This window comes from Podarcis liolepis (assembly GCF_965112155.1).
Source record: "Podarcis liolepis genome assembly, chromosome: 2".
NCBI lineage: Eukaryota > Metazoa > Chordata > Lepidosauria > Squamata > Lacertidae > Podarcis > Podarcis liolepis.
The window spans coordinates 74284286-74312017 of record NC_139555.1 but is presented as its reverse complement, the minus strand read 5'-3'; the positions used below and the strand labels follow the sequence as shown (position 1 = coordinate 74312017).

General features: G+C 44.7%; 1 protein-coding gene and 2 long non-coding RNA genes across 8 annotated transcripts; 2 read left to right on the top strand and 1 right to left on the bottom strand.

Annotated features, from left to right (window-relative positions):
• Positions 1–9870: 9870 nt before the first annotated feature.
• On the bottom strand, positions 9871–17651 carry LOC310700041 (kelch repeat and BTB domain-containing protein 12-like). Of its 5 annotated transcripts, none has more exons than XM_083488829.1 (5): positions 17569–17651; positions 15315–15466; positions 14846–14924; positions 12979–13206; positions 9871–11529 (listed from the first exon to the last, which is right to left on the bottom strand). In XM_083488829.1, the coding sequence occupies exons 2-5, from the start codon at positions 15397–15399 to the stop codon at positions 10089–10091; spliced, it is 1833 nt and encodes a 610-aa protein (XP_083344955.1). In that variant the 5' UTR covers positions 15400–15466; positions 17569–17651; the 3' UTR covers positions 9871–10088. The 5 variants fall into 5 exon arrangements, with proteins under 5 accessions (XP_083344955.1, XP_083344953.1, XP_083344954.1 ...); XM_083488827.1 differs by lacking the exon at positions 17569–17651 and adding an exon at positions 16973–17090; XM_083488828.1 differs by lacking the exon at positions 17569–17651 and adding an exon at positions 16444–16837.
• On the top strand, positions 14135–15611 carry LOC310700042. The gene is made up of 2 exons (XR_014522385.1): positions 14135–14898; positions 15413–15611. It is a non-coding gene; the product is annotated as an uncharacterized lncRNA (long non-coding RNA).
• On the top strand, positions 17632–26567 carry LOC310700043. Of its 2 annotated transcripts, none has more exons than XR_014522386.1 (3): positions 17632–17771; positions 18717–24969; positions 26296–26567. It is a non-coding gene; the product is annotated as an uncharacterized lncRNA (long non-coding RNA). The 2 variants fall into 2 exon arrangements; XR_014522387.1 differs by lacking the exon at positions 26296–26567 and having other exon boundaries at positions 18717–19721; positions 21554–25353.
• The last annotated feature ends 1165 nt before the right edge of the window (positions 26568–27732 follow it).

Below are 27732 nucleotides of genomic sequence, written 5' to 3'. Positions count from 1 at the left end.
CCCCTAGTACTCAATCAAAATATAAAATGTGGGCCCTTGTCCCCAAAAAATTGGTGTCATTATAATTTTCCCCAAATCCTGCTACTGGCTCCCATTGACATGGTGGGAAAACTATTTGATGGGCAGGATTGCAGAGTGGTCATGGGCCCCACTTTACAGAGAAGAGTCCTCTGTTTGACATAGTCCTCTGTTTGAAGAGATGTCCAGTCTGAGTCTGGCTGAAAAATTAAAAACCATAACTAGAGAAAGAGCAAAGACCTTGAGATTACCCTCCAGATCAAATAGGCATGCAGCTCACCTGATCACAAGGGAGATGTATTGCATAGTAAGCCCAGAACTTACACAGGGGTTACATTCCGGGGATTTCATCTAAGGCTAAAAGCACGTACAGTCAAAACACATTGGGAGCAATGGTGGGTGAGGTTGCCAAAGTCATTTCCCCCAGAACCCTGTCTCCTTTTTGCAAATTAAGAACTGCTCAGGAGCCTTTGAACAGAGGGAATATTAGAAGATGTAGGAAAGTTAACTGGACCCTTCCAATAGCCAAATATCTTGACTTGAGGTTCCTGTCTCCTTAGAGGGTCTTGTTCGGATGACAGCAGCATGGTTTTTACCATTATAAAATTCATTCATTAAAGAAAAAGATTATTCTTCCAAAGTGAACTTGGATGGATGCTTCCTCACTGGGCTTTGCAAAAACACAACTGGATCTGATGGGAACCTGGCTGTACTGCTACCAAAGTGCCTATTGAATCTTATATCAATATTCATGTATGTCTGCACTCTCAGGTTTATGCATTATGAACTTTGCAAGGCGCATGATTACCTTTGCACCAGTCTTGTTTTCTTGTTTACAAGTCAGCCTGTAAGCTGTTCGGGTCAGGGAAGCTGTCTATGCATTTCTCTGCAGAGTTCCTCACACGGTGTCAAATTTTAAACTAATTAGTTGAGGAATAGCAATCCCATGCAAGCAGAGGCTTGACCCAGGACGCTCTGCATTCCACTGAGGCTTCAAGTGGGTGTGTTCTCACTCATTTCCCAGTTTAGCAATTCTTAACAGTTTGGCAGACTTGGAGTAGCTTTGATGGCAGCTGGACCCGACCTCCAAAGGGTGCTTCAGAAAGTGCCCCTCTCAACAGCTAGGGCAGACTCTTCTGCAGACCGTCAAATTGTGCTGCCAATTACACCCAAGAAATGTTGTTTTCTGTGGAACATCTCAGTTGCTTTGCCACATCGTATAGCTAGCTGGCTAACATTTCATTTGCAGACTTTTAGAATCTCACTGGAAGAGAAACAGTACACAAATATATGGCATTTATGAGAAAGGCAGGAAGAAATCTGATTTTTTTTTCCAGATGACCTTGGTGTCGCTCTGTAATTATATTAAATGAAACAAGGAAAACACAAAAGATCTATTGGGTGTATAAAGAAAGAAAAGTGATGGGGATAATTGAGCCCTCCAATTCTTGAATTAGCATTCAGAATAAGGAAGTTAATTCCTTTCGGAAGGCAGCAGCTTAAGACGCCCCTTCCAGACTCCAGACTTTTAGACTCTGGACGTAATGGTCTTGCAGGCACCAGGAATGGGAAACTGTTTATCAGGTAAAGTGTGTTACTTTGCTTGCTTCAGAATGTGGCGAGAAAACCCTGCTTCACTTGGGGGGCTCCGTTGCTCATTCTGCCAAGCGGGGCCCTGGAATTCTTCCTCAAAGTCCTGCACTGACAGCACCACCTCATTCATGTCATGACCTCAGAGTCCAGCAGCAAACAAGACTCAGAATTGAGGCTGCAGAATCTCTAACTAAAGAAACGGGCAAGGAGCCAGACCAGGTTCAGGTTGTGAAGACCACTGAGCCAAAGGCTGGCCGATATGAGACCCTCCCCCCAGACCCTCGTGTACTACCTGGGCCTGAAGGGTCCCTGAGCAACCAAATGCACCCCACAATGTTTTGTGGCTCAAGTGGCACACTGAGCATACAATGCAGGAGGCTATGGGATGAAGGCTATGGTCCATCATTGGACCAGAGGGTTGGCATTTGAAAATCTGAAGTTATCCAGAAGCCTGGGAGAAGTATTCTGGGGACCGAGGTATAAAAAGACTAGGTTGTGCTCTCAACTTTTGTTGGAGCAAGTTGTTTACTCAAAGCTGTCCATGGTCCTGCAACTCCTGACCTGTGAGATTCAGCATCAGACCAGAACATGACATCTCCCTTCCAGCATTTGTCTAATGGTTCGGCACCAGTGTGCTGCACACCCACCATGAAGATTATTGATCTAGGCAGCAGAAATACCTTGCCTACACGGTCCACATCTGCTCTTCTCTTAGAACAAGAATGTGGTGTCTTCCGGATGTTGTCCATCACATCCGGCAACCATGGTTTATTGTCAGGGATAGTGGGATCTGGAGGGCTACCCCTGCCTTAGAAGATCAATGGGTGGGTAAGGATAAAGGTGACTATACCTTTAAGGGAACTTCCCCTGTGTGGGTTAGAAGCTTAGCCTTCCTCACCCTGGTGCCCTCCATGTTGTTGGTCTACAGCTGCCAACATCTCAATTAACTGGCCATGCTAGCTGGGGCTAATGAGAGTTGTAGCTCACCTACAGGGCACCAGGTTGGGGCAATCTGAACTAGGTTTCACCAGTGCCACCTGCCCTAGTTCCAGATGCTCCAGGTGTTCATGTAGGTATTACTTGTGGTTCCTTCATTAAATAGGGCAAGGTAACATGTGAATTGGCGCTAGAACAGGTATATAACAAATCAGTCAATTATGTTTAAAGTGTTTTATGATGCCATTGTCTTGGAAATGATTTACAGGGGAAGCTGATCCTAGGAAGCTGCCTTATGCCAAGCCAAGACATTTGTCCATTTAGCTCTGTATTGTCACTCTGCACACACAGGCAGTGGTTCTCCAGGGTTTGAGAGAGAGGTCTTTCCCAGTCCTACCTATTGATGCTGGGGATTGAACTGCGGCTCTTCTGTGTGTATAGCAGGTGCTTTACTGCTGAGCTATGGCCTTTCAGATTCATGTTTCACATCACGAGTGTCTGTTGAGGCCAGAGTTTGGTTTGGGCTCTCTGGTGGATATTGTGCACTTGAAACCCTAAGTCCATCTGAGCCACTGGGAGTGTTGCCTTGGCTTCATAACCTTTGCTTAGTTTAGAATCACATTTTGACTTTCATTAGTTCAATTTTGAACAATGTAATTGAACTAATCAAAGTCAAAGTTTTGCCTACATTAAAATGCAAATGGAGCAAATTATTCCAAGTCAGAGTTCACTGAGGTACTCAAAGGAGGTAAATTTGAATTTGAGGGCTTGTCAAAGGAAATTAATACTCGCATTTGATTTATGGATTTTAATAGCACTCTGTTCATTTAATCTCCTGTATATGAATATATTGGCAGCTGCATATCTGGGTGCATCATGATAACATACACAAATGTGCTGTATGTTTCTTTGAGCATGCATGCACATATTCTGCGTCTGTGTATGCAAGCACTTGGGGAACTATACATTTGTATGTATATGCATGGTTGTACTCTGGCCTCTGACTCTCATTTATTGGGTGAAAATGGGATTAATTTCTAGACTCTTTGGTTGCCATGGCACCTGAGCATCCACAATATATAGTGCTGGGGGATTGACTCTCTGCTTATCCCAAGAGTTTGGGGACACTCTATAAACCAGAAGAATAAAGGCTTCTTTCCTCTTTGTGTGGAGCAAAGAGGAAAAGTCAATGACAGCAGATTACTCATTTGTGGCCCATTCTTTCTATGGTTGGGAACAATGAAAAAAGACCTATAGGAGCATATTTCTGTTGAAACCACTGATTAAAAAATGTACACGAGATATTCATCATTGTTCATAATAATATTAACGTTAATACTCAACATTTGTATAATTATAATAATTATACAATTGTGATTTCAAGTGTTTGAAGTGCTTCACATGGATTATTTAGTTGTAATAGTTACAATAGTTACCCTGTAAGATTTTATCTCTTGTTTTTCTGCAATCAAGCAGCATACAAATGTTGTTAAATAAAAATAAATGAAAGATAAAACGGTATTATTCCCTGAGGCTGAGGCCACCTAGTATGTCCATGACAGAGGGACTTCCTGGTTCATAGGTTAGCCTTAGCCATTACATTGCATCTGTTGTCATGGTTGTTCAGTGGTTGTTCAGCAATATAGCACAATATAGTCTTGTACACTGAGAAGGGTAGCTACATGGCTCATTCTGCTCTCTGAATAAAATAAGTGAGAGTGGGCTATGTTAATTGGATTCCAGATATCTACCTATTCTGCCCGTTTGAAAAGAAGTGATAGTAATAATTAATGCCATGATTGGATAGAAAATTCTGTTAAAGCCATTGCTTGTTCCTTTGGGCTACATCAAAAAAGATGGCAGCAGGGGAAGATAGATGACTAATTGGACTGAGATAGCATCCCAATGAAAAACCAATACTATTGGCTTAAAGACTATGGAATACACATTTTAATGGCTAGACTAGCATATTCAGTGAATGAAAGGTGTGGAGGGATATACATTAACTGGAGGTTAAAGGGGTGCCATTCTTAAATTTCTGGAATTGGAGATGATGATGTAGACAAACTTGGTTTTTTTAAGAGAGTTGCAGAAGCAAGTAATGTGGGGAAAAGAGACCCCTTGGTTCTCCTAGCAACCAGCTCTTTAACCTCTTGAGGAACTGGGTGTCTTTACTGAAGCTCCAGACATTATAACCATTTGTTTGTTTCCCTAATCCTACTCAATTTCCCCTGCAGTTTTCTACCTGGCCCATGCTATAGGACTAAGCCACATAAATCATTCATCCAGGTAGGAGCAGTTCTGTATGCCCACTGAACAGGCGTTCCAATTACTTCACCACCAGCACAAATTAAAGGGCCCCCACAACTCTGCAAACCTCTGAATAACAACAGAGTGATCCACAATCTGTGTCTTGATGGAGCAATTAGAGAGCCATTCTGATGCAAATCCAGTGATGAGAACACAGTCCCAGTTTGTGTGTTTTGAAGTCTTGGCCAAATAATTGAATCTCACCCTCCCCTCCCCTGCTCCAAGCCTCTATAAGGTGATATTGACCTCTGCTGGTTGAAATGCTCCACTGAAGCAGAGCATCTGGAATGCAGAATAAAATTTCCAAAATTTTGCAGTGAGGAAGCCCACATTCCATGTTTTGAATATATCAGAGAATTTACACATTAGGTTAATTGGCACACTTTGCTCCCAGAGTATAGTTTGGTGGGGAGAGTGAAGTTTGGCAGAATCTGATGTTTTGTTCACAGTTCCCCCACCCCAAAAAAATGTATTTCCGTGAACCCTATGGAGCTTTAAACTGTGTGTGTGTTTTGGTGAGTTTAATTCCCTCCCCAAGCTGAAAGTCTCCCCTGTTGCTGCATTGTCTTTCCCCACTCCCCTAAAGACGGAGGCGTCCAGTGAGCAGCTTGATGTGGGTGTGTTTTATATAGCTGAAGGGGTGAGCAGGTGGCCATTACTATGCTATGCAGGTGGCTGCATAAAGCCGAGTGATATAACATTTGGGGATGGCATTGTAGCAACTCTCCTGGGGAATCATGCTTCCATCGACTAGGGCAGGCATGTGGGGCTATGGTTGTTAGCCAAGATTTCGGTGCATATTGTTAAAGGTTACTACCATGGCAGTTTCCAGTTTTCTTTGTGAGAGATATCAGGGAGAGAGGCTGGGAGAAGAGGAATAAAACGTCAAAGCAAACACAAGAGAAACAAGCTTGGAGTCAAAGAGGCAGGGCAGAACCATTTGTAGCTCTCACCTGCTTACCTGCAATTGCTGCTCGGTGGGAGCTGGCTGCTCTGTTGGGCATAATTTATTGAGTGTAATTAACTCCTGCTCCAGTTTTCAAATTGGCACTGTTATTACTTATTTCTGCTGCAGAGGTGCCTGGAGAGTGTGGAAGGAGCCCCATTGCGCTAGATGCATATACATAACAAATGGAACAGCTGACCCTTTCTGAAAAAGGCTGCAGCCAAACATGGGAGGTGATTTGGGTGGCTCCTGCAAGAGAGAGCTTGCAAATGTATTTCTGATTGGAGGGCCAAACATCAGTCCTGTATGAAGAACAGATTTGACTTTATGTATTATCTTTCTGCATAAGATGTGCTCAGAACCAAGTGGGTACAGCTCATTGGAAGCCACGGGCGACTTGGGGGTGGGGTGTGTGTGATACAGATCTGGTGATCTGCAGAGCAAGATTACTTCTGCTATGCATTCCTGTCTGTACAGTGGAACCCTGGTTTTGGAGCGTCTCGGAACCCAAACACCGAAAACCCGGAAGTAATTGTTTCCGTTTTCGAACACGCCTCGGAAGTTGAATGGCTTCCACTGCATGTTTTTCCATTTTTTCAATGGATTTTGCCAAGTGCCCATTGATCCTCAGTTTTCTATTATAGATTACGTTCAAAAACCAAGGTTCCACTGTACTTTCCTACAGTTGCTGTTTCTGTTATTAAAAGGTACTTAGCACAAAGAACAAGTCAGAGTACAGAACACAAAAGCTATAGAATCTATAAGGAGAGAATTTATCTGTAGTTTTTTCTACGTGCAGGGAATTCCCATGGGGAAACATTTCAGGCAGGCAACCCCACTCACGCAACACATACATACAGTGGTGCCCCGCAAGACGAATGCCTCGCAAGACAAAAAACTCGCTAGACGAAAGGTTTTTTCATTCGCGATTTGCCTCGCAAGACGAATTCCCCTATGGGCTTGCTTCGCAAGACGAAAACGTCTTGCGACTTTGTTAAACCGTTTAAACCGTGCTTCGCAAGAAGAAAAATTCGCTAGACAGCAAAAATTGTGGAACGAATTAATTTCGTCTTGCGGGGCACCACTGTATATTGCCTGGACACTTGAGGAAAAAGCTTTCCGATTTGTTTTTACTGATTGTATAAAATGGCCCTAAGATGCATGGCAAGTAGTAGAGGCAGAGAAGGAATAATGATGCCTGGAGAAAGGGCCAGCTTGGTGCAGCAGAGTGCTGAACTAGGACCAGGGAGGTCCAGTCAACCTCTCCTGGCCTCACCCACCTTACAGGGCTATGGTGTAGGCTGGGGAAGAGAAAAAGAGAATAATGTATGTATACCACCTTAGAGTTCCTTGGAAGAATGGCAGACCATAAATGGAAAACAAATGAATACAGTGGTACCTCGGGTTAAGTACTTAATTTGTTCCGGAGGTCCGTACTTAACCTGAAACTGTTCTTAACTTGAAGCACCACTTTAGCTAATGGGGCTTCCTGCTGCTGCCGCCGCGCCGCCGGAGTGCAATTTCTGTTCTCACCCTGAAGCAAAGTTCTTAACCTGAAGCACTATTTCTGGGTTAGCGGAGTCTGTAACCTGAAGCATATGTAACCCAAGGTACCACTGTACTGGCAAAGAAAGGGTCAATATCAACAAGAAATGCTCCTTGTGTGTTCTGGTCTCTTCCTGGCTTGGGCTTGCTTTCCCTTTCCTGGCTTGCTTTCACTCCCTACCCCCTCTTCTGGCTCTGTTCACTGCTTTGGGCAGAGCTGTAGACATTTAAAAGGTGCCGGGCTGGGGTGGGGGCAAGGGGAGGGGATAGAAATCTATGAAATGTCATGTAGAACTTGCTTTAGCCAGGGGCTGGGTAGGAGGGACAGGAGGGAAATGAAAAGAAGGTGCTGCTGGGTGCAGTTTGTATGCCTGGTTAGATCATAAAAGTTTTTAAAGAAAAAAAGACTTTTTTTTTAAGTGGATGAGGAGAAACCAAACAATGGCCAGGAATTTGCCCAGATGGGAAGGGAATTTGCCCAGATGGCCACCGGTAACATTAAGCGGCATGGCTGCAGTAAGATTAGCACCTCGCTTAAGAAGTAATTATTTTAACACTAAGGAGGAAACTGGGAAGTGGAACATTAATTAGGGCAAGGCGTGCGCTTAAATGCAGAATACACAACCTGTTCACAAACACCGCATATATTGATTGGAACAGATGTACCCTAACGGAGGCAGACCTGGAAAGGAGAGGCTGTGGAGGTTCTGGAAAAGTTTTGCTGAAAAAGTAGATTTTGAAAAAAGGAGGAGCTGACTTTATGACCACCAAGAACGATCCTTTTCAGATATTGGGTGTAGTGTGGTGGAACAAGGCACAGAGGCCGGTGGAATGAGAGAAGGCACAAAAGTGCATGTCTAAAAGGGAAGGGGTGGAAAGAGAGCCAGCTGTGGCAGAGAGGGAGGTAGCTTTAAATTTAAGGACTAGGAGCTGAAACTAATATGGTTTTTCACAGGGAGAGGAGTGTGCGAGCAATAAAAAGTTGATTTTATCAAGAACCTGGAAAGTCATTTTTCTTTTAAAACAGCTCACACTGCACAAATAAGATTTAACACCTGTGACCCATCTATGTGTGCATCTCCCCAAACTGACGTTTCAATATATCGGTAGAAAATATACCCATTTTGCGCCAGATGTACTTGTACCTGCACACCCACTTTGTTCAGCAGCAGAAGTAAATGGTATAGGGAATAATAACCAGAGTGGTTGCCCATCAATAAGCAAATCACTCCCAATTGTCCTATAGCACAAGCAGCAGCCTTCACTTAGTTGTGTTGGTCAAGTGAATCTATCTGGACCCTCTGAGGTCCTTCTCTGGGTGCCCCCACCCAAACAGGCTCAGAGGGTGGCAACAAAGGCCATGGCCCTTCCTCATGTGGAATGCAGTCCTGAGTGAGGCCTCCCTGGTGCCAACAATGACAGATTAAGACTTTCTGTGCCCGGATAAGACTCTTCTCTTCTTCCACACATTTGATGCAGCTACATCAACACTTAATGTTAGCGTCATTCCGCATTGTTGATAATCTTTTCGTCTGTTTATTTTCTGCGAAGGTTGGTGTTGCTTTATGTTTAATACATTGATCTCTTGTTAAAAATTTGATGGCCTTTGTTTTTCACAATTTTTTATGTGTTTAAACTTGATTGTAAGTTGACTAAAGACCTGAAGGTTGGGGCGGGGCAAACCAAAATAACTTTGGGGGGGGTGTTTCAGGGTTTTTTCTTCTTCATTATTTTGGCTTTGCTCCCCCACACCCCTACTCCCGGGCCTTTACATCTCTACTAGAGATTGCCTTGAGTTAGGCAACCAACCAATCTTAATTATTTGATTAAGAGTTAAAGTGTGCCCCTATTTCTCTTCCAGTTCCTCCTTGCAGTACAGCCCAGAGTTGAACATGGCTTTGAAATCTGAAGGAAATAAGGGGACTTTTGCTTTGAGCCAAAGACAGAAAATCTTCCTTTTTTCCCACCCAGTCCAATGGCCCCCTTCTAGTCCAGCAACCTGTTCTCACAATGGCCGCCCTAAAGCCCCTGGGAAGCCTGCGGGCTGGGTTCAAGTGCAGCAGCATTTCCCCCTCCTGTGATTCCCAGAAACTAGGATGCAGAGGCCTAATGCCTTTGACAGTGGAGGTAGACCTAGAACATGGGTAGGCAAACTAAGGCCCAGGGGCCGGATCCGGCCCAATCGCCTCCTCAATCTGGCCCATGGACGTTCTGAGAATCAGCGTGTTTTTACATGAGTAGAATGTGCCCTTTTATTTAAAATGAATCTCTGGGTTATTTGTGGGGCCTGCCTGATGTTTTTACCTGAGTAGAATGTGTGCTGTTATTTAAAATGCATCTCTGGGTTATTTGTGGGGCATAGGAATTCGTTCATATTTTTTTTCAAAATATAGTCCGGCCCCCCACAAGGTCTGAGGGACAGTGAACCGGCCCCCTGCTGAAAAAGTTTGCTGACCCCTGACCTAGAAGCTTCTGATCTTTTCCCTCATACCGTATGGTACTCAGAACAATTCTATGATAAGTTGGAGGCTGGAATGGAGTTTATTCAGCAGCCAGGCCCCCTTGGCTGAGCCATAGGCACCCTTTCTCAAGTGCAATGAGGAGGAACCCATGTGACTGTATTCTGTTCCTGAAGACATCAGTACTGTCGATATTAAAGGGAGAAGCTTAAGATGCCTGATGGAATCCTGCATTTAGGTGAAGCCAAGGTAGCTAGGTTTGGGAAAGTGTCAACTGGCTGCTAATTATCAGCCACCCAAACCGCTGTCAAGGCTGCAGAGGCTTCTCGTAAAAGGGGCTGCAGATTTTTCTTTGGGACCCTCAGTGTTACTCCGTTAACTACAGTTAAGAATGTTACTCTTGTGTTGGGAGCAGTTTTTCGACTCCTGGTCCAGCTGGGCTCTCCGGGCTTCCACTGGTATATTGTATTCCCCACCAGCACGTGGATTCTTCTCTGCCACTGCACCGCACAAGGTGGCAAGACCAGGATAGGAAGTTCTGGGATGGCGACGTCGTAGCTTACAGTGCCATCCTTGCTGAGGAAGAAACACTTGTGGGTGCCAGAGATCAGGGCCCTGATTACCGTGCCGGGTGTCTCGCGCCGGCTGCTCTCCTCAACAAGCCCGCCAATGACGAAGATCCCATTGTCCATGGTCACAGCTGTGGATTTGTAGCACTGAAAAGCCAGAGGCACCTGATTCCACACATCGGAAGCTGTTTCATAAATCAGAATGCCCCTGTGAGCAAGGCCGCTTGCCCTTGTGTGAGAGAACCCTCCAATCAGGTAGAGCTTGTTTTTCAATGTGGCAGAGGCAAAATGACTGACTGCAAATGGCAGGTTGGCAATGGGAGACCAGGACTTCTGCACTAGGTCAAAGCTTTCTGCAGAATCAAGCACACTTCGGCCACTCCGACCCCCCAAAGCATACAGCTTCTGCTTACATGCTAGGAAGCCATGTTCTCGCCGAGGCGTGGACATGGATGGCAGCTGCATCCACTGGCCGGTAAGAGCATCAAACTCGTGCAGATTGCCTAAGACGGAGCCATTAAGCCTTTGTCCCCCAGAGACATAGAGCTTGTGCCCCACAGACAAGAAGCCAGAGGAATCTAGATACATCAGAGGTGGTATCTCCTCCCAGCTTTCTGTCTGCAGGCTGAATCCCAGGAAGTGAGTTTTCAGACGTTCAACTACGCCTCCCTGCATGTTGCTTACAAAAAGGCCCAAGCTCACAATCCAGTCGTCGTACATGCCGTGCCTGAGACCCCCGCTCTTCCGCAACCTCCCTTCTCCATCGAGCTGCTCCCACTGCAGGTGAGCATGTCCATATTCTTCAATTATGTCCTTCTGGACTACCGTGATCTCTTCGGAAGTAAGAAGCGGGAGGCGGACTTGTTTCAGCAGCTTCTTGATCAGTGAGAGATGCTCGGCTGGTTGAGACCTCACCCAGCGCTGCACAGCGTGGTAGACGATCAGCTCAGAAGACACCAGGAGTTTGTCTGAGGAGACAATGCTGATCACCGTGCTGGGATCTAAGCCTGGAAAGGCCTCGTGTTGAGAAAGAGGTTCAAAGTTAATGGTGATGTGGCGTGTGGCCACACGAAGCAACGCTTGGTGGTTGTGAGCATATGCCAAAGCATAAATCCCCAGGCAGCTGTCCATAGAAATGCTGTCAGCAAGGAATCTGGTGAGAGAAAGAAATTAAATATGGATCAGTGGGGAACTGCAGGGGAATTTCACTCTCCAGATGGTGAAAGAGACAGCTTTTCGCGCTCAGCAGCAAAGGGACTGGCATGCCCACTGGCATTCTGACCTGTTATCCCACCGCCAGAGACCAACACATGCCGGTTAAAATAAAGTTTGCCAAGGTGTCTGAAAAATGTACATTTTTTATATTTTTCTGGCAACCTGCTCAAAAGCAAGATGCTTTAAGTGGAGCTAGAATTGTTTGTTGCATCTTTTCTCCAGGCTCAGGAGGAAAGGGGTCACTTTAAAGGATGGGGGAAATGCATTGGAAGGTAGCAGGTCAGGACTTTGGAGGAAGAAAGCTGAAACAAGCCACAGTAAGGGAATTGTTAGACACCTGAATGAATGGAACAAAATGGGATAGCCAGATGGATTGAGTTGTGGATATGGAGGAATGGTGCAGTCAAAATATATGTGATTTGCAATAGTAATTATGAGCTACAAACAAGCCCTTCCATGTTAAATAGCACTTGTGTCAGTGTGAAGTTAGGAGTATAGGCAATAGGAAGGATCTGCATGCATCCCATCTTTCATTTTTCCTGATCTCTCTTTCCTCCAGGAAAATTCCCTCAGTTACAAAGTGAAATTAATTTAAAGGCAGTAATTGTGGAACTCCAACTGTCCCATAGCAGTTTACTTGCTGCTGAGGGCCCAGTTGAACATTACAACAAGGCGCTTAGCTGTTAGTAAACTGCTGTGGGACAGCTGGAGTTCACCAATTATTGTCTTTAAATTAATTTCATTTTGGTTAATGGGTAATGTGGTGGAATTTTTGGAGATTGATATCCTCTGTGAACCCCCCAGAATTACGACAGCACTGTGTGAACCAGTAAATTTTCCATTCTTGTTTAGCTTGCCAGCCAATACGTCTGTGTTGTCTGGGGCCCAAGTGAACACAGTCCTTGATTTCTTTGACAAACTAGGCAAAGGTCAAGGTACAGATGTCTGTCATTTTAATGAATGAAAACTCAAACTCGCTTTTGACATAAGCTCAAACAACTTACATTTCCCCAGACGCTGATGCTAGGTTCCTCCCCAATGCCACTGCTTGCCGCTGCAAGAAGCAGCAACAGCAACTGCACTGGGCACTATTTCCCACCCCAAACAATGCTTTAGACCTAGTGCCATTCAAGGGCATTATCTGTGTTTATATTCAGGTCATTGTGGGGCAGGGGAGAAATAATAGCTGCCTCCCCCCAAAGAAAGTTGGGAAATATTTAGTGAAAATTTGTTTTCTAAAAGAAAAGCCTCAGATATATTATCAGAAAAATGTCTTCTGAGAAATTTCAGCTCAACTCTAGATTGTGCCTCCATACTGTATCTCTTAAGGATTTCACCCACTGACCCAAGGATCCCCAGTCCCAGCTCCAAAACAGGATCTATTTACCTGCCAATAATCTCCTGCAGTGGGCGGATGACAAGCCTATTGGCAGCTGTGAAGAGATCCTGAGCAGTCTCTGGTGTAAGCAACAACTCTCCAGTGTAGAGATAATTTAGAATTCTTTGAAGAACAGAAGAGGCCATGTCTTCGAACACAACTTGCCTTTCCCAGCATTCTCTAAAGGGCCTGGTGAACATGGCTCGGAAGTAAGGGCTGAATGCGGCCAACAGTGCCCTACAAAGAGAGGCAGCAAAGCGACTACGTCAATAAAACAAAAAGTCAGCCTTATGTTATGTGTAAAAATGCTAAGCTTCCGGGGTTACATGATCCTTCAAAACAGGAATATATATCTGCCACTCAGGATGCAATAATTCTAAGGACACGCATGTTCACTATCTCAGTCATCCCTTACTTGGGAATATTCCTCTTCTTCCATGTACTGCTGCTGCGCTCAGTTGATTTGCTCTCTGTGCTATCATTCCTGTAGCAGGTTTGCTAGTCCAGCTGTTAAAGACACAGAACCTTCATCCCTTTAAAAAAGAGTCAGCAGCCTGTGAGCAGGCCAGCATCAGCCCATGTGACGGCCACTGCCGGATCGGCTCAAGACATTTTGCCACCTGAGGCAAGCTACAAAATTGCCACACCCCCCCCCCCCAGGAAGAAGGGGTGAAGTGAAGTTGTACATCAAGAACAGGGTGTGGATAAAGGCCACTGCAGAGGTGGCATGGGGTTGTCAGGGAGGCAGCAGATCTAGCCTCCAAGGAGCGAGCTGCAGCCGTGAATGATCCCTTTCTTGGAGGCCAGATCTGCTGCCCCTGTGGATCCTGCCGCCTGAAGCAGTTACCTCACTTAGCCTTATGGGTGATCCGGCCCTGGGCACTGTAAGGCCTAGTCTGCACAAGCAGCAGAATGGACTGTATCACTTCAGACTGCAGGTGCGCCAATTACATTTTGGAAAGTTTCCTTCAAAAACTATATGCATAATTAGCATGGCAAGAATAGTTCTAGAACCCTGGTGTACAAAATTTAACTTGCAGGAGAGCAAACCCCTCCCCCAATACACACCAAATCTTTCCCCCATTTAGATACTTTCAGAAATCCATATTATTTTATTTTTATTTTTGGATGTGAAGGAAATAGCTCTCTCCCGGTTGTCTGCAACAAATGGTACTCAATGTCTCTGAAGGTGAAGGTTTGATTTAGTTATCACGGCCAGTGACCATTGAAACCTCCATGAATTTGCCCGATCCTGTTTTAATTTAATATGGTGACCCTCACTAGACTGGATGACAATGAAATCTATAAATCAGTTGTGTGTTGTGTAAAAAAAGTACTTTGTTTTGTCTGTCCTGAATCTCCTGCCAAACACTTTAATTGGGAGACTGACACTCCCACAATTCTAGAGGAGGGGAACAGATTTTCTATCCACTTCCTCTACACCTTACATAATTCCATAAATCTCTATAAATCTAAATGATAAACCTTAATTTGTATAAACCTCTCCATGAATGGGATTTCTGCTAATCTTCCCTCATTCCCACCCCATTAAATGAGCCCCTGTCAGACGTGAAGTGCAAATGTAAGCTTTTAGAGGCATATGACTAGCACAAGAACCTGAGCCATTGGCTTATTTGGAATGGCAGTGATCTGGCAGGATGCATTGTGACAAAGATTATTACACTCTTGTGTCAGAGGCTGTGTTGCTCCCATAGAGCCGGAGCATCTCAGTGCTGATGTGCATACTCTGCACTTGCCTAGGCAATTTCACCTCCCTAGGCAAAGCATCTGCTTTGCTGGCTATGGATAACACGAGCTGCTTCATCAGGCCAATATTCACTTGCAGGCTGGAGACCAGCAAAATCCAGAAACTCACCTGTGACAGGAGAAAACCCTCCCTTCGGCCATCAGGGTGGCATCACAGAGCTGGTGGGCCTCATAGAGCTGTTTTAAGCCTGTAAGGAAGGGGAGGTAAAACCAAGTTGGTGTGTTAGATCCTGATCAGAAACAAGAAGGGCAACAAGAGGTAGAGCTGTCCAATTGGTCATGTAAGACAAGCACAGAGAATTTGGGGGTTGATGTTGAACCTCCTGTTTCCAGCAGTGCTCCTGGTTGAAGAGCATATGAAGGCACTATTCTGGACATGTTCAGTTATGGAAATTTCTTAGTCCTGCTAGAAACTCATTGGGTTCTGTTTCAGCTTTGTTTTGCTACGATGAAGGGCTATCGATTCGATACGATACGGAGCTGAACATCTACATTCAAGACATAAATCCAGTCATTTGTCAAGGGAAGATAAGGGAGGGAAATAGACTGTGTATTTCTATATTCTGCAGTAAACTTACCCTGAATTGTGTAACATCCCAAAGAGGTAGAACTCAAGCTTATGTCATCTATTCCACTGCTATCCGGTTCCTTTTTGGTATCCATAATCCATTGGCAGGTTCAAGAATCTCCAGAAAAAAGGACTCCTCCAAGACTCACCAACCAGTCATTTCTAGGGAAGAAGAGAGAGCCTCCAATTGGCAATGAGATGTTGGGAGCTAGAATACTCATGGGAGTCAGCCTCGTGGGAGTTAGAATACTGATGATGTGGAGCTCCAGGACACACCACCATTAGGCCAAATATATCCTCACAGATACTCTGCTGTCCTGAAACCCATTGTTATATAATACATTGGAAACCTGGAGGACTTTAAAAAACAAACAAAAAACCTGTAGTCTCATGTTGCAGTTCTGAACTACATGGCCATGTCCATAATCACTTTGGGGTACTCTCATTTTCCTACTCATATTGAAATACTGCCCATCAATGAGGCCAAACTTAGATTCACAAAATGTTTAGGGGTATATGTTCCCCCCCCCTCGAAAAAAGCACTGCCTAATCCTATCCCTCTTCTTCAGATCTCAATTGATTGTTTAGTGCCTTGTCCTCACAGGTACTTAGGAATAATGTTCCCCAGATCAGGTACTTAGGAATAATGTTTTCCTTCTTTGCTACCTCTTGAATAGTCAACCTTCCCCTGGCCTTGAGCTTAAGAGAGGGGGGAGAGCGTAACTCAGTGGCAGAGCACCTGCTTGGCATGCCAAATGTCCAGTGTCAATCCCCAGCGTCTCCATTTAAAAATTAAAATGGGAAGCAGGCAGTGGGAAAGACTCCTTCCTGAAACCCTAGACGGCTGTAGCCAGTCTGAGCAGACAATACTGAGCTAGGTGGACAAATAGTATAAGACAGACTTTTATGTTCTATGAAAGGTGGTGTATCTGTTGCCCTGGAACACTTCAATGACTTACAGTAAGGGTAGGGAACCAGGGGCCCTTTAGGTGTTGCTGGATTACAGCTTCCCTCTCACGCTGGCTAGGACTGATGGGAGGTGGAGTCCAACAACATCCGGAGGGCTACTGGTTCCACACCACTGAGAGATTCCCGTATCCTGTATCTTCCTAACCCTTTTGTTCCCAAATGATGCTCACAGGGGTCTCTAGTCCATCTGGTTGCTACCAAGAACTGGTTTCAAGATGGTGCCAGTACCTGAGACAGGGATTAGTTGGTTGAGAACCACTTTGGGTTGTTATAGGGCCTGGAACAAATCCTGGTGGAGAAGCAGTCCCAAAAAAACTGGAAGAAATGCAATCCCAGTGCTACTCAACATGGGCCTCAGCACATAGTATGAGGTGGTTTCACATATAAAGAAGAGGGCTGATGTTCTGGTTTTGGTTGCTGGCCATTTGATGAAACCAAGATATTTAGGCCATTGCGCCAGAAGTGTGAATTGCAGAGCAGAACAACTCTAAATCCCTAAGTACAGCCAGACCACCCATTATGACTATAAGCCTTGACACAGACAGGCAGCAGCCAATGAGCTGTGAATCTTTTACCATTCCCATTTCTTATTTGCATATGGGAGACCAACAAGGCATATTTTAAAAGCCATTGGCTGGGCTGGTGGGTGCAGAGAAAATAATTTCTTCTTTCATATGTAGCCCCTTTCAAAAGTTTTACCTTTACAAGTGGAGGTCAGATTTTTAAAAGTCAAGGAAATCATGCAGCTGCTGTGTTCTGAAAGAAGAAACATTTGATAGCTGCGGAGCTCAGAGATGATGTACTAACAGCCACATGATGGGCCAGTTGCCATCCAGTGGAGTACCTGAGGGTGGGTTGCCAAGCTGTTAACAATGGACAATGGGTGAGTGGCTTTTTAAAAGGAGTGGGGCAAATGGGTGGCTTCTATGCTGACTCAGAATTCTTTGAGGATGGCCCTGCATTAAGGGACTCATTCTTTTAAATATGGAGTATCTACTTATTGTACCAGCAACCTTAGATTGCAGCCTCCAGCTACTTACACTTGCAATGGGTAAACACAGGCAGGTATGTACATAAAGCTGTATCCCTACTGTAGGGGACAAGATACCTTGGTACTTTAGGGCTCACCTGGAGGCCACTGTGACACACCATACGGAAACCATTGGTTGGCATCTGTGTCTGTATTGGGAGACAATGGAGGAGTGCGCCTTTGGAAGGTTACAGCGCCTGTTGTGGCTATAGAGACCAATACAGGAGAGAGATGCTTTATTGCAGTGGGGCAGACGAAGGCATACCATGGTGCTGTTGCAGGTGTACCAAGGTGTTTCTTCTTTCTGTGCTCCTCCCAGCAATCATTCCTCCTCTGGTCACTGCTACGGTCTGTCTTCAGGCGCTGCAGTTTGCAAGGGATTCCCACATGGTGGGGTTGATGTTGCCAGCCTTCACGTCACATTTGCAGACATCTTCGTAATGCAGAGCTGGTCTGCCAATGGGCCTGGTGAGTAAGAAATTGCCCAACTGTATGTCCGCAATGGCAGTTTTGTTCAGATTAGTGTTATCTGCTCTGCTTGTCTCCATTTAATGCTGTTTATTCATTTTTATTATTATTTATCAAATTTATATACCACCCTATACCCGGAGGTCTCCTGTTACTGTTGATCATTTAATTAACTTCTATCAGATTTTTTAATATAAAGCACTGCCTCATGCCACCGGCCCCTCCTGGTAGGCAAGATGAAGTTCCCCCGTGTCACAGAAAAAATATCCTTACTGGCATTTAGGGGGTTAGATCCAACTAAAATGTTGCACTTTATTATGTGGTAGCCACTCAAAATGCATCTACGTAGCTAAGTCACATGGGTTGTAATAATATTTATTTACCCTATGGACAGTTCTGAAGCACATGGGGCAATTCTACGCCATCAGCCCCTTGGAACAGGCAGTGTTGGTTTTAAGACCATCCACACAAAGTCAGGGTCATCCATGTAGTAAGAGGATTGCAGACATCACAGTCCCTGCCTGGAATGTTGTCATGTGAATTAGGAATGGGCACAGCGCCTTTGCATTATCCGCACAGGTGATGGCATATAATTATTGTATTATTGCCACCATGTTGTAACAAGGGGGAATTTCAGGTTTGAGCACATTAGCTTGGAGCGCATCCCATGTACATTATGCCAAATGCTGCAGCCCCAAACACTTAGTCTTCACCTGGAATAAGCCATGCGGTAGATTTAGAAATTCAGTTTTTAATTGCAGTCAGCTTTCCTGATCTTCCTGCTGGTGGTTGGCATCTCGTTAAAAAATGCCACCCAGCAGTGTGCAGGCTTGGTGTCAAAGACTGTGTGCACGTCCCCATCTGGCTCCATAATTACTACCTTCACATCAGCAGAGGAATGTTAATAGGTAATATGTAAACACAAAATCTTTTATGTTTACCTAGTAAACATCTGGATGGAGAGCTTTGGATAATCTCCGATTGGGCTAGAAAAACAAGGGTGGAACAGAATCGTGGAGAATGAAAGCAGGAGGACACCAGCAGAGCTCTGCATGGGGGAAGGACTGAAGCAGCAAGGAGAAGGAGGCTTCTGAACAACTTTAGGGGCCAGCAGAACTCAAATAAAATAAGTCTATGGATACAGATATATTTTTAAGGCTATATTAGCAGCACATCAGAGCAACTCAAGTGTCCTTCTGCAACTTGTTTGCTTCCCGGTTTGCAAACCTATCTTGCGGGGTGCAGGGGGAGAGAAACCTTAGTCTCAGGAGCCCCATGTGGCCCTTCAGACCTTTCCTATTGGCCCTCCAGACTCTCCCTAGGTTGGGTGGAAGATGGGCTGTGTGAGAGTATGTACGAGGTAATCTACTGTAAAAGGCATATTTGCTCCACCCAGTTTTGTCTCTGGCTTTGCCCACCATTTTCATGTGGCTGCCCATCAAAGTTAGTCGACATGACTAGCTTAGGTTCATGAATTTCAGTGGGTCTATTCTGAGTATGACATAGTGGAATACAACCCATTAGGTTGGACTGAGGCTTAGTCATGCTTAGAGTTACTAAAAGAAAGGGATCATTTAAGTCCCATTGATTTCAATAGGTCTATTCTAAGCATGACTGTGTCTGGGTTTATTATCACACGAATAATCATCATTGTAGTAGGAAATAAATTTATAAGTTCCCCCCCTTTCCTTTTAATGTTTCTTTTCCCTTTTCTTTTAATGTGTACACATATTTTGCTTTTTTGTATTTAATATGCTTTTCATTTTAATGTTTCATTGCTTTTTATTATTTGAGTTCTCTTTTGTAGGGGGGGGCGTTCCTCCTATGCTGCAGTTTGGAAATACAAAATGCAGTCGAACAAACAAACAAATATTTGATTTTCATCAGTAGTGGGAGCTCCCTTGTTCTACATTTCAACATGCAGATAAGAAACAATATCTCCAAGTTCAGGTAAGTAAATATTTTTCTTTTTAAAAAATAAAATAAAAATACAGACTTGGTGACAAAAAGCAGTATATAAACACATTGGGTTGGGTGGGTTTCAACTAAGTTGTTGCTTGTGTGGAATTAGGCCCACCTGTGCACCGTTCCCCCCTCATGCCCCCTAAAACTGCTCTGAATTGTTGCTGACATCCATCTATCTTGAAAGACAGTGGGCTGCTCTGAAGGGTTGAAGGAAACCAAAGAAGAAGAAGAAGAAGAAGAAGAAGAGGAGGAGGAGGAGGAGGAGGAGTTTGGATTTGATATCCTGCTTTATCACTTCCCTAAGAAGTCTCAAAGCGGCTAACATTCTCCTTTCCCTTCCTCCCCCACAACAAACACTCTGTGAGGTGAGTGGGGCTGAGAGACTTCAAAAAGTATGACTAGCCCAAGGTCACCCAGCAGCTGCATGTGGAGGAGCGGGGAAGCGAACCCGGCTCACCAGATTACGAGACTACCGCTCTTAACCACTACACCACACTGATTTATGGGGAGAGGAAAGGGAGGGAAAGTCTTGTTGCATGATTACACCTTGTTCCTCATGCTCGTAGCTCCCTGCTTAGCACTACAGTGAATTCTACCCAATAAATATTATGGTAATAAAATAAATAGGAATCCTAAAGTTTCCATGTGGGGATCTGCATTTGATCTAGTTTTTCTTTCTACACACCTAAAGGTGAAACAGCACTATAATATTTGCAGTGTTTGATAAATCCCTGTCAGTCACAACTGTATTTAGTTTGCATTGGGAGAGGTCTGAATTACAGAAAATGTCAGAATTATAAATGTCTGTGCAAAATACCAAATGGCTCCAGTAATTCCAATTACGTGCCCAAGTCAGGTCAACCTTGGCATCATCTCTAGGAAGAGATGCTCAGTTTTGGCAAACTTTAAATATGAAACCTGACAGATCAAAATAAATAAATCAATAAATAAACCAGCCATCTCTTCTGCTAGATTCTGCATTTATTTCTTCAGAGCTGATAAATTTAAGGCAAAAAGAAAAAAAGAAAAAGGGAAAGCTGAATGCTCAATAGCTTCATGAGACTAATTATGATAAACAGCCCCATCGCAGTTAATATCCGGCCATTAATTCCCAGATGGAGCTGTGGAAAATGTCAGGATTGGAAATGTCAGCTCTTTAAGAGGACCTGGCAGCCACTGAAGTGGGGACTGAAGCCTCAGCCTGATATTAGGAAGGGAAGGACGGAGGCACAATTCAGGACAGAGGCAATAAATGGGAGCTGTGCAACTAAGCAGCACCTTCCCACTGGGGTATATGTATCTATTCGCTTTAAAACGGTGCATATGCTCCATTTCTCCTAAGAACAGAATCCATAGTGGCTAGTCACATAATATTAAAACATCATAAAATAACCAATAACATTTTTAATTAAATGTTATTTTTTAAAAAATTCCCACTACCATAATTTAAAAGCAGCCCGGAAAACATTTAATGTAACATGAGGAGCCCCCAGTGGCACAATGGGTCAGTGCATCTGGCTGTTAACTGGAGGTTTGGTGGTTCGAACCCACCTAGGGACGGATGTGGTCAGGATTCCTACATTCCAGCTCTACAGCTCTATGATTCGATGATTTAAAACACTAATAAAGGCAGAGTGAGAACACTGCAACAAATGAAATTCCCACCAAAGAGGAAAATATGCAAGTGAACAGTTTGCCTGATGCTCAAAAGTTAACAATGAAGGTGATATGTGGATCTCTTTTTGGGGTGGAGTTCTGTTGCCAGAGTACGATAGAAATGACTCTCTCCCCTTATGGCACTTGTCTGATGTCTGCAGGTAGGGTCACTGGAGGAGAGGCAGTGATGACCGTCTCAAACATTGGGTGCTCTCATGTGGCACAAGGTTCTTCTTGACCTAGTGTCAGATCTTGGTCAACCTCCAAGACAAGCTGTAGATGGAGGCTCTGGTTCTGGTATTCCCCTCTGAATGAAGGGGATCTGTACGGCTCTTCAGTGGGACATGTCACAAGGAACCAGGTTTGGAGCAACCACAATATAGAGCTAGCTCCTCGGGTCACCTGGGCTGGCTGAACTGATGAACCCCCGAGTGGCTGGGGAAACCCAGCCAGATGGGCGGCGTATAAGTAATAAAAGTGTTGTTGTTGCTGTTGCTGCTGCTGCTGCTGTTGTTACTACTACTTTACCATCTCTGGCCAATGTATGGGTAGTGCTCCAGCACAGAAAAGGTTGGACCAGTGGCTCCTTTAGGTTGTGTGCTAGCTTGGTGTTGTAGAGAGCAAGTCAGCTGGGCCTTGTTTGACCCTAGTGGTACCTTACATTAGTGCTTGAAAGGTCCAATGGAGTAGGCAGTGCTGGCTGGTAGCTAATCCAGTGTACAGTGGTGCCTTGGGTTATGAACAGTCCTGCTTACAAACACTTCAGGTTACGAACTCCACAAACCCAGAAGTAGATGTTCTGGGTTGCGAACTTTGCCCCAGGATACGAACGCAATCCGCTTCCGGGGCCAGGGGAGGCCTATGTAGGGAATGCGCGCCTTGGGTTAAGAGCGCTTCAGGTTAAGAACGGACTTCTGGAACAAATTAAGTTTGAACCTGAGGTACCACTGTAATGGGCCTGGATAGCAAAATGCTGTTTTCTGAAGGATTGAAATGCCTAGGCCTCAATCAGTCAGTGCCGCTGACTCAGAAAAGCAATCAGGACTGGCCTAGTGTGAGCTTTTGTTCTGCGGATATTTGAAAGGTGGAAAGGCAACCTTTCCTCTCCATATCCTCCTGCTGATTGCATGGAAATCAGATGTCAGAAAGGTGAGTGAGGATTTGTGTTGAGGTACACTGATTATGTTATGCCTAAGGAAAGCATCAAAGCGGGACGACCAGTTTTTGATGGCGTTTGGGCAGAACACTTCTGATCTGCCTAGTGTCTCTCCCTCACAAAGAGAAGCAGATTCTGTTTACAGAAACAGCTCTTGCTCTCTGAAAGCACTGTGAGAGACAGAAAAGCACCAGGAGCAAGAAATGAGAGAAGCTGCACATGAGCAGCGTTCTCCTTTCCACATGATCCTTAAAGATACAAGATCCCCTTTGAAGGTGCAGGATCCATATACATCAAAGGGAGAATTTCTGCCAGTTGAAGCTTTTATAGCTACAGTGGAACTACCCAGAGGGCCCTCAAGAGGGTCTGTAGGGAAGGAAGTGAGCTTCCGGGTATTTTCGGCTTGAATCATTCAGGGCTTTAAACACTAATGTGAGCGTCTTGAATGGGTCCCAGAAACAAACTGGCAGCCAGCACACCTCTGTTTAAAATGAGTTATATGGGATCTAAATAGAACCCCAGCCAGTAATCTGGCTGCTGCATTTTGGACTAATTGAAGTTTCTATGTCATCTTGAAGGGCAGCTCCACATAGCAATAATCCAGTCTGGAAGTTACCAGAGCATGGAGTACAGTGGCCAAGCCATTCCTATCCAAAAGGGGCCACAGCTGGCAGACCAGCTGGAAAAGGGCATTGCTAACCACCAAGGCCACCTGAGGCTCTAGTGACAGTGCTGAATCCAGCTGGGTGGTGAACAGGATGAAGATTTGAGTATCCCTCCTTCTGCCTGCCACTTCTCTGCTTCAAACTCTGCCCTCCCCACACCACTATTTGGATGTTTGGTGATGAGCTGGGTTCCTAAACCTGGATTTCCCCAAGATGTATTCTCAGACAATCAGAGGGATTAGGTATGATGAGGGAATAAATCAGCGCTCGGTAATTCACCGGCAAGGCAGGTACAGAAACACACAAGATGTAGACAGAAAACACAGAGAAGCATCAGATGCAGAGGCAACAGTCCTGGACCTTCAGGGCATTACATTTCCCTTTAGCTGAACAGTTCAAGCAAGAGAGCTAGAGTCAAAGAACAAGAAGTTAACAAGCGATAATCACCCTTCATTGCTTGCACCTTGCCCAGTTCCTTGTTAGCACCATTCCTGACCCGTAGGTTCCTGCCACAAATCCATCTGATGCCTGAGCATCTTCTTGGGGTGAATTAGCAGGAGTTCTGATGTTTTGACTTAATAGCTTGGCAATTCAGGAAGCATGCATCTTTGTTTATTGGTGCGCAGTTGGTGGCAAGTATCACAATTGTACACAGGCACCTCAGATGGACACCTCATCAAACGAAATGCATGATTTGACAAGGGTGGGAGGTGACCTGCTTCTTCCCAGTCATAGAGTTGAGAGGGACTCATTTGATTCACCCCCCTCTCAGTGCAGGACTTGCAATACAGGATTCAGCCACAGCAGGGATAGGAAACCAGTGGTCCTCCAGAAGTTGTTGGACTACAACTCCCACCGTTTCTATCCACTGGCCATGCTGGCTGAGGCTGATGTGAGTTGGAGTCCAACAATGCTTTGAGGACCATGGGTTCCCCACTCCTGAACTACAGCATCTCTGGCAGCTGAGCATCCAGCCTGTTTCAATGCCATCCAGCAAATGAGGGCCTACCATCTCTTCCTGCTGCAGTCAGTTCCTCTGTCAAACAGCTTTTGCCCTTAGGAAAAACTCCCTAACATGCTGATCACTCTTGCACCTGGAAATGGTCTGTGGCAGCCGTTGCAGTTTTCTGGCACCCTCTAATTGTGCCTTTATTTAGGCATGGCTTCTGGGGAGTATGGAGGGTGAGAAAAGCTCTAACAGTATGTCCTCGGACATCTGCCAAATGAAAAGAGGCACACTTGTTCTATGGGAGTGTAGCTCCTCATAGTGGGGGAGAAAGCAAGTGAAGTGAACAAGCCAATTCCATGGTGGTTGCTGGTAAACTAAATCAAAGCCCTCGGGCAGGCTTTGCTTCAAATTGTGCATGGCTCTGTTGTTGTTGTTTAGTCATTTAGTCATGTCCGACTCTTTATGACCCCATGAACCAGAGCACGCCAGGCACTCCTGTCTTCGTGCATGGCTCTACCATATATTTGTTGATTTACTGATAGGACAGGCTTCTTTTGTGTTTTTCAGCATATCATTTTTTTAAAAAGAAGTTACTGAGCCCTAACCATTTTTGTAGTAAAGTTTTCAGCAACAGGATTTAGGGAGGATTCAGGAGAAAGAAAGAAAGAAAGAAAGAAAGAAAGAAAGAAAGAAAGACCACACGTCGCTAGTAAATAGGATCATTTTGGAGGACGAGCTCTAGTGTTAGGCATGCAAAGGAAGAATAGTCTCCTGCTGGTTCACCATTTCCTGTTGGTTGGGAAACAGGTAACAACCAAGGATGGGGCTTATTCACCACATGCAGTCTCTACGATGTGCCCTCAGCTGAATCCATGCTGTCTCCTGCTTGATTTTTTTCTGTGCAACAGAAAAGAACCAGAGCAGGGATAACTCAGGGCCCGTTGCCTGCATGAAGAAAGGTGCATAGTTGGCAGAAAGTTCCCTCCCATGACTCATCATACTTTTTCAGAGAACTCATTCAAAACTTCCAGTTTGGCTCTAAAGTGACAAGCCAGGAGCTAGAGGACAGTTACCACTGCAGTGTCATCCTCTGTTCCACAGTGCAGGAGGACGGAATGCCAGGCTACTACACATTAGCCTCTTAAAACACAACAAAGTTGCCTTCCAACACACACTGCATTCTAAGTCCCATTTAGAAGAAGAAGAAGAGAAGAAGAGTTTGGATTTGATATCCCGCCTTTCACTCCCTTTAAGGAATCTCAAAGCGGCTAACATTCTCCTTTCCCTTCCTCCCCCACAACAAACACTCTGTGAGGTGAGTGGGGCTGAGAAACTTCACAGAAGTGTGACTGGCCCAAGGTCACCCAGCAGCTGAATGTGGAGGAGACACAAACCCAGTTTCCCAGATTACGTGACTACCGCTCTTAACCACTACACCACACTGGCTCTCAATTAAGAAGTGTTAACCTTCAAAAGGAGAAACATGGAATGTTAGAGCCTGATTGGATAAGAATGTAAAGTCTCACACACTGTTTTTTTGTATAGTCTATAAAAAGTGGGTTTACCCTGACTGGGGTGTGCAGATTGCGAGCTTATTGCGCTGTGCCTTTGTCCTGCATATGCATTTCAAATCCTTTTGAATCCTGCAAGATTGATTGCCACTTTGTGTGAATCTGTGCTCCGGGGACCCAATAGCAGATGTGGAACAGGTCCAACAATGTGGACCACAACTCCCATCAGCCCTAGCCAGCATGGTTGAGGGTCATATATGATGGGAGTTGTGTTCCATAACACCTGGTGGGCACCACGTTGTCTATGTCTGATCTAAGGGATCTGGGAAATGGAAGGCAAAACGTTGATGCAAATCAAGTGGGAAGAGGAAGCATGGTCTTGTTGCTTCCTTCTCCCATGTCACAGCCAACTATACAGGTTACCTAGCCCTGATGTCATGATTTCAGCTAGAGAAAGATGATTTTTAATTAGAAGGAACACAGCGTAACGTCTATAAATAGCTACCTCTTGCTACCCACAAAACACTAGACTATTTTTATAATGCCACATTTTGAAATATGATTAAGTGATTTGTCAGGTATATTTTAAGGCTGTTGCCATAACATGTGATATTTACTCCAGATCGACACAACATCATGTGGCTAAGGAGGTGGGTGTAGTGACAGAAATGGAAGGCCCGCTACTCAACAGCCCAGGGTGATCACACACACCTCTGCAGGGAGAATCATTGGTGGGACCTAAAATGTCAGCCTTCCCGTTTGGTACAGCTTCACTCCTACTACATCAATATAAATGGAGACACAAGACCATGACAATGTTACCCAGAATGTCAGCATGTACATTTTAAAGCACGTGGAATTAGATGGTAAACAGCCAATTTCTATTTGATCTTCTTTCTGCAATTTTTGAGAATCGTTGAAAGCTCCTCTGTATTTTCAGTGATATTTTGGATGGGAGTTGATAAAACACCTATATCGGGTGGGAGTGGGGGGGTTTCCAATTCATGCGATATCGAACTCCCCTGTTCTGTCAGCGCAAGGATCTCCAGTTGTGCAACGGTGTGTGCCCACGTTCCTCTTCAAATCTGTTCCAGAGAGTTGGGGGAACCCTAAGCGCAGATTTAGGCAAGATGCATATGAGGAAGAGAGGGGGGACGTTCTGTTGTGCATGTGCAAATGGAAATCCTTGCGTTGACAGAATGAGGGAACTAGCCCCATTTGGTCACAAAATCTGGGCTAAATGCTACACAGAAATACTGAGGTATTGCATCACTTCCAAATGCATGTAATCTGAAATTTCTAAATTGTGCAGGTTGCATACAAAGTTTCATTTTCTAAGCTTGCACTTTTTTTGTATCCTTGTATTTCATCTTTGTATTTATGGTAAAATCAAATTCCATTCCTTTAACGTTGCTGTATAAATATGGCAAATGCATTTTTTGGCACTATAGCTATTAGGCTGGCTTTATAACAAGGGGGAGGGAAATACAGTATATGATTTATTTTATCTTTTTTTTACTGTGACTTTTGTGTTGTTTTAGAGCTCTGACCAGGGCCAGATTTAGGTTTGATGAGGCTCTAAGCTTCTGAAGGTAATGGGGCCCTTTATATGTCCAGCTGTCCTTTGTCAACAACAAATTGTCGCTGTTTTTTGTGTTGAATATATGCTATATGGTAACTTGTGACCTTAATAGGTATCTAAAGCCATTTGCACATAGAAAAATATGTACTTTATCAAAGTAATTGTTGAACTTATCTTATATTTTGGAAATGTACATCCAGGTTTGTTTTCCTTTAATTTTTTTTCTTTTTGGTGGGGGCAAGAGAATGGGGCCCTAAGCTATAGCTTGTTTAGCTTATACGTAAATCCAACACTGGCTCTGACAGTGGAGGAGGAATGGGCTCTAAGGGTGGAAGGACAGTCTTCTCTGCTTGCAAACCTGTTTTCCTACCTAATATCCTATGGCTCCTTGGACTCAAGGATTGGGCCTAGAAGGTAAAAGGTAAAGGGACCCCTGACCATTAGGTCCAGTTGCAACTGACTCTGGGGTTGCGGCGC

Bases quoted from the DNA above. Each gene is read 5' to 3' on its own strand.
- LOC310700041 (XM_083488829.1), bottom strand. From the start codon at position 15,399: ATGGATACCAAAAAGGAACCGGATAGCAGTGGAATAGATGACATAAGC. The intron at 13,207-14,845 runs GTGAGTTTCTGG...CTCTCTTTGTAG, and splicing joins AGGGTTTTCTCCTGTCACAG to GGCACTGTTGGCCGCATTCA. The intron at 11,530-12,978 runs GTAAATAGATCC...TTCTCTCACCAG, and splicing joins CTGCAGGAGATTATTGGCAG to ATTCCTTGCTGACAGCATTT.